This window comes from Priapulus caudatus, unplaced genomic scaffold (assembly GCF_000485595.1).
Source record: "Priapulus caudatus unplaced genomic scaffold, Priapulus_caudatus-5.0.1 Scaffold1838, whole genome shotgun sequence".
Taxonomy (NCBI): domain Eukaryota; kingdom Metazoa; phylum Priapulida; class Priapulimorpha; order Priapulimorphida; family Priapulidae; genus Priapulus; species Priapulus caudatus.
The window spans coordinates 21,561-32,610 of record NW_014578899.1 but is presented as its reverse complement, the minus strand read 5'-3'; the positions used below and the strand labels follow the sequence as shown (position 1 = coordinate 32,610).

Genomic DNA, 11,050 nt, shown 5'->3' with positions numbered 1-11,050 from the left:
CCCTTCCCTCCCCGCTCGATGCGGTTATTGATACTAACATTGATTCACGACAATTTATGACCATTTATTTCGTGACATCGATTGGTTGACAATACTGTAGTCCGCTGTAACACAGGACATCTGACGTCGCTAGTAGCAGGCAGCATGAGGGGCTGGAGATGTCGAAGGCAAACCCGTGATCGTCATACGGCGGCGTCATCACAAAACAGCAAACGGTAAGGTAAAACAACAACAGCCGCAGGCCGCGATTTACAGAAAGAAATTGTCCTAAAATTATTCTTATCATAAACCTTTTCTATTAGATCGTAGACAGATCCGCATCGTAAAGTTACGATGACGAAATCCTTACTCAATTTTGCTCTCTCATAACTTGAGCGACAGAAAATTCTGTTTAGCCGCCAACGAGCAAAAGTCTAAAAGGTAAGACTACCTGTAGGACATCTGGCATCGTGGCCTCTGGCATATCGCACGGATGGCTGTGTATAAGAGGTTATTATATCCGTACCATGGAACACAAAGAAAAGTGTATACGCGATGACGAAGCTTTTTCTCTCTCTACTCTCTCTTCTCTCTTCTCTCAACTTCCTCGCTCTCTACCTATTTTCTCTCTATCTCTTTCTCTCTCTCCTTCTCTCTCGCTCGCTCTCCTCTCTCTTTCTCTCACTCTTCCGGCTTTCTCTCTCTTCTCTCATCTCTCCTCATCCATCTCTCTCTACATCATCTCTCTCTCTCTCAAAGCACGAGTGGTGTACAATACAAGCACGAGTGATATACAATAAAGCACGAGTGATGGACAATAAAGCACGAGTGATATACAAATAAAAGCACGAGTGATGTACAATAAAGCACGATGCTGTACAATAAAGCACGAGTGATGTACAATAAAACACGAGTGATGTACAATAAGCACGAGTGATGTACACATAAAGCACGAGTGATGTACCAATAAAAACCCAAGCAAAAACGAGTGATGTCAATAAAGCACGAGTTATGTACAATAAAGCACGAGTGATGTACGCACTAAAGCCACGAGTGACGTACAATAAAGCACGAGTATGTTACAATATAAGCACGAGTGATGTCCAATAAAGCACGAGTGAAATGTACAATCAAGCACGAGTGATGCTAAATAAAGCACGAGTGATAATACATAAAGCACGAGTGATGTAACAATAAAGCACGAGTGATGTACAACCTAAAACACGAGTGATGTGCAATAAGCACGAGTGATGTCAATAAAGCATGGAAAGAGTGATGTACAATAAAGCACGAGTGATGTAACAATAAAGCACGAGTGATGTACAATAAAGCACGAGTGATGTACAATAAAGCACGAGTGATGTACAATAAAGCACGAGTGATGTACAATAAAGCACGAGTGATGTACAATAAAGCACGAGTGACGTACAATAAAGCACGAGTGATGTACAATAAAGCACGATGATGGACAATAAAGGAACGAGTGATGTACAATAAAGCAGCGAAGTGATGTAAATAAAGATGCGAGTGATGTACAAATAAAGCACGAGTGATGTACAATAAGCACGAGTGATGACAATAAAGCACGAAGTTGATATACAATAAAGCACGAGTGACGTACAATAAAGCACGAGTGATGTCACACTAAAGCACGAGTGATTACAGGGGGAGTGAGAGAGAGCGGGGAGGTGAGGGGGTGTGGAGCGAGATAAGAGCACGAGTGATGTACGGAATAAGGGGAGCGAGGTGGAGGTGTGAGGGGGGAGGCTAAAGCACGAAGTGAGTGGTACAATATCGCACGAGGATGTATCAATAAAGCACGAGTGCACGTACAATAAAAGCACGAAGTGACGTTACATAACAAGCAACGAGTGATGTCCAATAAAGCACGAGTGATGTACAATAAAGCAGCGAGTGATGTACAAATAAAGCCACGAAGTTTAATGTACAATAAAGCACGAGTGATGTACAATAAAGCACGAGTGAATGTACAATACAGCACGAGTGATGTACAATACAGCCCGAGTATATACAATAAACACGAAGTGATGTAGCAATAAAGCACGAGTGATGTACAATAAAGCACGAGTGATGTACAATAAAGCACGAGTGATGTACAATAAATCACTACTTCTAGCCTCTATAAATGCTTGTCGCGTCTCAACGTCACGCCCCCCGCGCCATTTCCGGAGCCTTCAACTCACTCGGGGCACGCCGCGTTGAGTTTCTGTCTGTCGTTTACTAGGATGATGCATTTCTGTCGCTCATGGATGCTGGAGAACTGTCGCAGGAAGTACAGAGAATGGCGGCAGAAAATGCCCTAGTCGAGCCTTTTACGGTGAGAGCGATCGCTGCCCCTCTATAAACGCAAGTTTACTCACAGTGTTGTGTCTTCCGGAAAGAAGTGGGGGGAGGTAAAAATGTAGAAAAATGTAAGAAAAATATCGTAATCAAAAAATTAAGAGCCCCAGGCGTGAGTGTGTGTGAAGTGACGGCTTTTTTCCCAACGCTCTGCGTTTCATTGTCTTTAGAAATCATATCGTGTCCGAGTTTTAACGACTCCGTAATTTACACTGGTCACACCGTGTCCTGTGAGATCGGCCCCCTCCCCTCTCACCTCGCTTCTCTTCTCCCTTCATTTGCCTCTCTCCTCCTGACTTCTACCACTACCTTACTACCTATCTCTTACTACCCGACTCCTACCACTACCTTATACTACCTATCTCTTACTACCTGACTCCTACCACTACCTTACTACCTATCTCTTACTACCTGACTCCTACCACTACCTTACTACCTATCTCTTACTACCTGACTCCTACCACTACCTTACTACCTATCTCTTACTAGCTGACTCCTACCACTACCTTACTACCTTTCTCTTAATACCTACCTATGACTATCTCTCTATTGCTACTTGTCTCTTACTTCTACCTCGCTACCTATCACTTACCACTTACCTCTTATTACCTATCTATTACTGCCTATCTGTTGCTACCTATCTATTACTGCTAGGTTGATTCTCCGTATAGCGTGTGATGACCGCGGCGCTCTGTACAAGGTGAACTGTCAGTACGGCGCGTCCCTGCACGACACACGACACCTTCTTACCGTCGCCCGCCAGCTGAACCTTGACGTCATCGGGGTCAGGTAGGTGGCGCCATAGACGCGACGATGGGGTTAGCGTTAGGTTTGGGGGTAGTGATATGGTTAGGGTTAGGATGAGGGTTAGGGCTAGAGCTAGGGTTTGTGTTAGGGTTAGTGTAGTGGCCATAGGGGTAGCCGACTACGGTATGACAGGCGTTATATAGTTAACGCGTGTTTAGTTGTGTGGATTCATTGTTCGCTCCTGCCGTTAGGCAGGACGGTGATGCAGTAGCGCATAACATGTTGTACCAGTGAAACAGAACACAGTTACATTCGGTTAACTGTACGGTTATAGCTTTATTGTTTCTTACTAGCTTACGAATAATTCCCCTGCATTCATAGGTGTCGCGGATCTGTATTTATCTCGTATATGTAGCTTACGCTACTTAGCTTGCGTTATAAGTTATCTGGTTCGCTGTTATCGCGATTATCAGTGCAGCGTGAAGCGCTGTTACGTTGTTTAACTAACCACTACTCTAATATTAAAGAATAAACGCGTCGCCTGCTTCGTCTTCTCCTCTCCCCGTCGTCCTTTCTTCGCGTAGACCTAGGGTGTCTCCCTCGTAGTCGTTCCTGGCTCTATATACCTACCTGAAACCCCGTTCTCCTATTCCCTCTTCTATCTCCCGGGACCTAAAATGCTTTCTTCTTTACCTTCTTCCGCTTCTTCTTAATTCCTACCTAACCTGAAAAATAACACTTCTGTGCTGCGGTTCGGCGCGCCTTATATACCTAGCTGGCAACGCCCCCCTACGTGCCGTTGTTAAGTATGCGTCGTCAAAACACTACTCCCCACGCAGATTCCGTGGCTGGTACGATTGTCTCCCCTGCTGACGCAACTCGTTTCTAAGTAAATATTCCTCTCTTCGACAACCTATAGACTATTCATTCTATTCAAATCTCCTCGTATATTATGCTGATTAATAGTACATGAACGTGTTGATTATTATACTCTATATAGCGCGTTTCCGTTTACATTCCTTGTTTTCTCTAGACTCCCCTCCGTATGTACAATCCGTATTTATAATCCAAGAAGACTGAGCCCAGGTGTTGATCGTTATGTGCTGTCTATATTTTATTCTGTCTTTAGTCAATACATGGTTATTCTATCCATACTGCGAGTTCAAACTATCCATCCTGATCTAGTCTACTGCTCATGTGAGTTACACCCCCCGAAATCTCTACATTAGGGTTAGCGTTAGGTTTTGGGCTAGGGCCCTCTCGCGGCCATGTGGGGATGTATGTGAATTCGCCCCCCGCCACCTCTTCCAGCTGCAGCTTGCTGCGCATATCGGTGTCGCTGGGTGCGCGTAAGGGGTAGACTGGTACTCGCTCCCACCTCGATTACTCATTGAGTAACTAAGCCGAGAGGTGCGACCGGGTACCAGTCTAGCGTCAGGGGGGGTGCATACAGTGGCCATAGCCCGCGCGGTATAGACAAGCAAGATATGATAAAACCCACGTGAATTCTTGACGTGACACGTGACGTTGAGCTAGGGTTCGCATTAGGGTTAGGGTTATAGGGTTAGGGTTCGCATTAGGGTTTGGGTTAAGGTTAGGGTTCGCATTAGGGTTAGGGTTACGGTTACGGTTACGGTTAGGGTTAGGATTAGGGTTCGGGTTAGGGTCAGGGTATTATATGCAGAAATATTTTTAATTTTTTTAAATTTTTAACTTGTTTACAATTGTAAATTTTAAACTTTTTCCATTTCTTTGGCCGTGCAGTTTCAAAACGGACCGTGTAAATCACGGCTGCACGGCTCGCTGGCTAATACGTATACACACACGACAGACACACTCTCACAGTCTTGCATATACTGTAACGTTGGTTTTTACGTTACTATGTTATTGTGATTTACAATGTTATTTCAAAGCCATAAACAAGAGAAAGCCAGTGGTTATACCATGATTTGCAGTTTACTGATGATTTGAGTACAATTACAGTGATTTGAACAGTTACAGATGCTGTCGCGGTTGTGCCTGCTCGTGGGGGATTCTCCTCTATTTTGCCCGGGTCCCGGCTTTTATAGCCGCAGGCACGCCCGCGCCGCATGCGTCACACATGCGCCGTGCACACCAATGCCAGCGTCGCACGCACCCGCGCATGCGTCGTTCACCTCCGTGCCCCTGGGCAGTGGTGACTCCTAGCGGCAAAGATGTGTTATTCCGCACCACCATGCCCTGGGCGGTGGCGACCCCTACCGGCGCGGGCGCGCTGCGAACACTTAACGTGACCCCCTGGAATTGGTGCTAATTGGTTTCACGCCTGATTTGCGGCACCTAAGACTCTTAGACTAAATTACACGGTGCACTGCACATTAGTGTCGCTTCGCGTCACCCGTTGCGCCGTGATCAGTGCTAAAACACTTGTCGGCAGTCACCGCACGTCCGCACCGGCTAGTTGGGGTCTTCCGCCGGGAAATCCCTTTGAGCAATCGAGCAGCGTTACACTTCTCCCACCATCAAACCGATGTGCACCTTTGTGGACATCTATTGCTAGTCTCCCGGCTGGCCGTCCATAGGGAGGGCGGTCGACGTCATGGCATGCTAATAATTGTAATAGCTGAGAACAATAATACAATAATACATTACAGTCTACTGGTGTGGTTCTCGACCACACCGTACAGAGCTACTAGTATGATAAATATGTCCTGAAGGGACCTAATCGGCATTACCGCTACAACTAATGTCTACAAGGTACAAGTGCTCGCGAAGGCATAAATTTTCTAAAAGCATAAGGCACTAAAATCTACACACAATACGATGCCATCTAAGAAATTCTACATAACGCTGCCATTAATACACATTATTAGTAATGTACGTGACGCTCATGCGTCAGCGGTCGCCTTCCTCCTCATGTCCGTTGGGGGAGGTCGGTGACTGGGACATAGCGGTCATTACAGCCACTACGGCCAGCGTTTGCGCCATTTGGCGTATATGTCCCGGGTTGAAGGTGGTGTTTGGGTCATCCCCTTCGCCGATCTGGAACTCGTATTGTAGGTGGTCGTCGGCGGTGCCCGACCCGACAAAGGAGCCGACGTACTCCGGGTTAGAGGTGGTGTGCTCGGGGTTGTCCCCTTCGCCGACCTGGAACTCGTATTGTAGGTGGTCGTCGGCGGTGCCCGACTCGACAAAGGAGCCGGCATACTGCTCCTCCGGGAACGGGCATGGGCGATCGTTATCCCACGAGTTCGCGGGCGAATGTCCACCCACAGAACCGTGGGTGGAGTCTGGCTCCGCGTACAGCTGGCGCGGCATTGCCGTGCTCATAAACTGGGCGTGGAGCGGGGCGGTGAGCACGCGTTTTCCCCTCCCCGCGGCGCAGGCACAGGCGGCGCCGGCGTAGGCGGCACTGGCGTAAGCTGCGCAGGCGGCCCCAGCGCAGGCGTAGGCGCAGGCGGCCTCAGCGCAGGTGGCGCAGGCGCGGGCGGCCTCAGCGCAGGCGGTGCAAGTGCAGGCGGCACTGGCGCAGAGGGCGCAGGCGCAGGCGCGCCAGCGCCTGCCAGCAGCGGAGACGACGGCGCTGGTGGCTGCCGTTCATGGGGTTCTCGCCCGTCTTGTTTGTTGTTGGAGGGGTCCTGACAATGTTTAAGTGGTAATCATAATACGTGGCACTGTGCCATTACCGGACCAACATGGCATAGCGGCGCGAGACAATTTAGAGAGCGCGATCGCGTATAAGCCATGGAATAAATAGCGTTACTGATAAGCCGTCCTTAACGGCATACACTATGAATAAATGCGTTTAGATGAAGCGTGTTTTACTTATAGTGTGCTTTATGAACAAGGTAATATGATTATCTCTACCAATTTGCAAGACTAGTGCTAGCGGTGCACATACTGCACGTCGTCGAGGCCGTTAAACTATCCATACGCCGGTATTGAATAAATAATGGGGCAGTCATAGAGTACTAGGGTGCATAATAGAATGGCGATGCCACTAACCGAATAACCCAAGCTTAACATGCGAGAGGAAGCTACACGACTCGAGGTGGAGCGATTGGACAAGGAGCTGGTGTTGGCATAGGGGACGGCGCACCGGGCAGGCCGGAGAGAGATATGCCGGTGCAGTATGGAGGTTAGTGGGGGAAATCTTAGGGGTTGGGGAGTTGGGGGTCGTGTCGCAAAGTATTTGTGTAATATTTGCATTAGGAGGTGATCGTACCATTACAGAGGTGGGTGGTGGGGTATTGGGAACAAGGGTCGGGCCTGGGAAACCATGGTCATGGGACTGGAAGGTGGGTGTCATAGGGTCGAAGGAACCCATTCGTGGTTGAGGCTCGAGAATTGTTAGTGGCATTCTGGAAAATAGCGAACGAGGTCTTGTCGTGGTAGGGGTGGGTGGGTAACTCTCTATTCGTGTACGTCTGAGAGGAGGAGGGAATGATCGGCAGGACTGGGTTGGGGCTGGTGCTCAGGGCTGTGAGGGCGGCGGCAGCGACAACAGTAGCAATATGTGGCGATGACTATAACGGTGAGCAACAGGGATGTGAGGGCGATATACATTACGGAATGATACGTATAACCCAAATACGCGCAACGAAGTAGCATCACGACCCAATTCCAACTGTCTCCAATTCAAAGTACTGAGCCAGTCGTCGAACGTAATCGATAACGGCGCGTTATCGCCAGTGAAACGCGGAACAGAAGTCCGAGCTTTCGCAACACGAGGTTCATGTTGAAACGAGGCAGCAGCAGATTGAACGGTTGGGCGCAACAATTCGCTAAATAGGTGTGCGATATCCGCGATGTCACACTGTGGTGTCTGCGGCGAGTCCATGAAAAAAAACGGTGTTAAACGACAGATGCGGTGAGAGTAGCGGTGAATTACCCAAGCGAAGTGACAGCAATTATCAAACTGCTAAGCCGTCTCAGTGTGTGCGAAGGTGTGCGACAGTAAGCACGGATAGTAAGCACATAGCGCGGAGACCGCAACATTCACACACGATGTGCGTAATAAATTAGAAGCAGTAATACGGTAGTAAGTAACTTAATTATAATATCTCTTAGATCTAAACTGGCAAAGGTTAGTTTTACTTACTCAGCCAACTGTACGGTGCTGAAATAAGATCGTCAGTCAGGAGCGGTAGACGATGAAGTGAAGTTGATTGGCACAATGCTATAGCAGAATGATTGTATAGCGGAGAGCACCGGGGGAGTGACCACGCAACCAGGAATGAGCGCTCTCACACGCACCAAATGTAATGTTGGTTTTTACGTGACTATTTTATTGGGATTTACAATGTTATTTCAAAGCCATAAACAAGAAAAAGCCAGTGGTTATGCCATGATTTGCAGTTTACTGATGATTTGAGTACAATTACAGTGATTTGAACAGTTACAGATGCTGTCGCGGTCGTGCCTGCTCGCGGGAGATTGCCTCGTCAAGCGAATCATACGGTTCCAGATGCGGCGGGGTATGCTTAACTACCTTATTTGCCACGCGTAGTGAATTCGCACGCAACGGAAAGTGAACAACCGGCGAAGAGTCTACCAAAGGCCTGACATAGTACGATTTGCAGACAAAGTACACACTATAAGACCCGACAAATTACAAAAATCAATGCCCAGCAGCACGTCAAACGGTAACTCCTCTACAACGAAAAAACGATGCGAAAACTCGCGCTCAGAGAGACGGAACTCGAGTTTGATGAGCCCACTAGACCACCTAGCATTACCAAAAATACCCCTCAAAAGGTTCTGAGCCTGCGAAGGCTTCTTTCTCAAAGTCTTAACCAGGAACGAGCTGACCAGGGAAACCCTAGCTCCTGTATCTATCTCAGCTGCTACGAACGTGTCGCCAATTACAGCTGCAATAGTGGATTCCGGTGCATTATCTTGCTCACTCTCACCTGGTATCAGAGACGAAGTCGTGTTCGACATATAAACCTACCGTGAGTAGGTGAGAGTAGCCTTGTGATGATGGCAAAGGTCCGACCAAATCAATGTGGATGTATGCAAAACGGGCATCAGGGGCAGCGAAGGTGCCTAGTGGGGCTTTGATGTGCCGATGAATCTTAGCGCGTTGGCACTGCAAACATGTACGTGCCCATGCTCGGACATCCTTGTTAATCCCTGGCCATACATACCGAGCAGCTGTGAGTTTCTGAGTGGCCTGTTTTAACCCCCTCCTTGGAATCTTGGATCGGCCACGGCATCGGTGTCGTTGTAGAGCTGCAGAAGAAATAGTATTGTCAACAAAACAGCGTCTAAATTGATTTTAAAGCACTATTTTTACATTTAACTAAAAAAAATTTCAGACTACCAGACCCCCTTGTTACTCGCTCGATGACCTCTCCCCCCTATTCAAATTCCTGGCTACGCCCTTGAGTGTTATAGTTAGGGTTAGGGTTAGGGATAGGGTTAGGGTTAATGATAAGGCTAGGGTTTGTGTTAGGGTTAGGGTTAGTGTTATATACCCTCACATCCGACCCTCGGTGCTTGGTAGTAACTACCATCATGGCTAAGCTACTATCTCCCCCTCGCTTGTCTATTCCCACAGCTTCCACGTCGGCAGCGGTTGCCCCGAGGTCGACGCATGGAGCGTCGCTATTAGCAACGCCAAACGTGTCTTCGAAGAGGGCGCTGAGATCGGCTTCTCTTTCTCGCTGCTGGACATCGGCGGAGGTTTCCCCGGCGAGACGACAACGCGCATACCGTTCGACGACGTAAGGAAAGACGCCATTTTCTCTGCGCAGCGGCGGCGGTGACGGTGATAGGGTGCTACTGAGATATCTCTAAGAACCTAATTACAGTAAAAGTCCGAACATCCGGACTGCTCAGGGATTGGGTCGGTCCGGACTATCGGATTTTCCGGATTCTCGGGCAGTACTTCTAAAATTCAAATTTAATGAGGAATAAAGAAGAGATGAACAGGTAGATTTTGATAGTTTATTCATTAGCAAATGCAGCATGCATCATTTATCAAAACGAGCAGTTTTAAAGAAAGATAAAGTCAACACTTGACAAAAATGTTTGCATAAAAATTGTTCACTACAGAAAGAGCGTGTACTGCTTGAAAAGAAAGCTTTCGAAAAGCCCGGGTTCTCGAGTGGACCGGATATCCGGCATCCGGATTTTTGGACTTTTACTGTACTTTATAGATGGCGAGCGGGAGGGAGAGGCGGGTGGAGGAGCAATCACAACTGCACTCTGCAATTATTCTATATGGAGGTCTTGTGTTTAATGAAGAGTGTTGTAGAAGTTTTATATATTTGCGCTGCAATCATATTTTCTCTATAAACGTGTTGTTTTTAACATAATTACGTTGTATTTATGTTTTTGTTAGATCTGTGTAATGCTTTTTTTTAATATATTGGCTAGTTTATATATTATTTAAAATATATTTTTTAGTTGCATTTGTGTTTTTTTTCTCATATCATTTCGTTGTATTTCAGTTTTACATCTATGTATTAATATTTTCATGTATACATGTGCGTTCTGTTTTCGTTGCAGCATCTGTGTATTAATTTTCCTTCGTCGTAGATCTGTGACGCGGTGAGCTCTGCACTGGAGGAACATTTTCCTGCCGACAGTCGTGTGCGTGTGATTGCCGAACCAGGCCGATACATGGTCGGCTCAGCTCTGACTTTGGTCGTCAACGTCATTGCCAAGCGTACTGTGTTTCGCGGCAACGATGGTACGGTTAGAGTTGTAGCTAGTAACAGGTAGCATAGCAAACAGTGTGTGTATGTTGTTGTTGTTGTTGTTGTTATTTATTTGGGGGGTGTATGTGTGTGTCTGTGTGTGTAGAGAGGGGTATGTGTGTGACTGTGTGTGTAAAGAGGGGTATGTGTGTGTCTGTGTGTGTAGAGAGGGGTATGTGTGTGACTGTGTGTGTAAAGAGGGGTATGTGTGTGTCTGTGTGTGTAGAGAGGGGTATGTGTGTGACTGTGTGTGTAAAGAGGGGTATGTGTGTGTCTGT

The 11,050-nt window shown here is 47.3% G+C and overlaps 1 protein-coding gene across 1 annotated transcript in view; it reads left to right on the top strand.

Moving 5' to 3' along the window:
* The window catches only part of LOC106817718 (ornithine decarboxylase-like), a 46,542-nt gene that overhangs the window by 14,087 nt on the left and 21,405 nt on the right, over positions 1-11,050 (top strand). Inside the window, exons 4-6 of the mRNA XM_014822407.1 lie at positions 2,995-3,129; positions 9,629-9,794; positions 10,612-10,793. Coding sequence (XP_014677893.1) covers positions 2,995-3,129; positions 9,629-9,794; positions 10,612-10,793 — 483 coding nt within the window. The remainder of the gene's footprint in view (positions 1-2,994; positions 3,130-9,628; positions 9,795-10,611; positions 10,794-11,050) is intronic.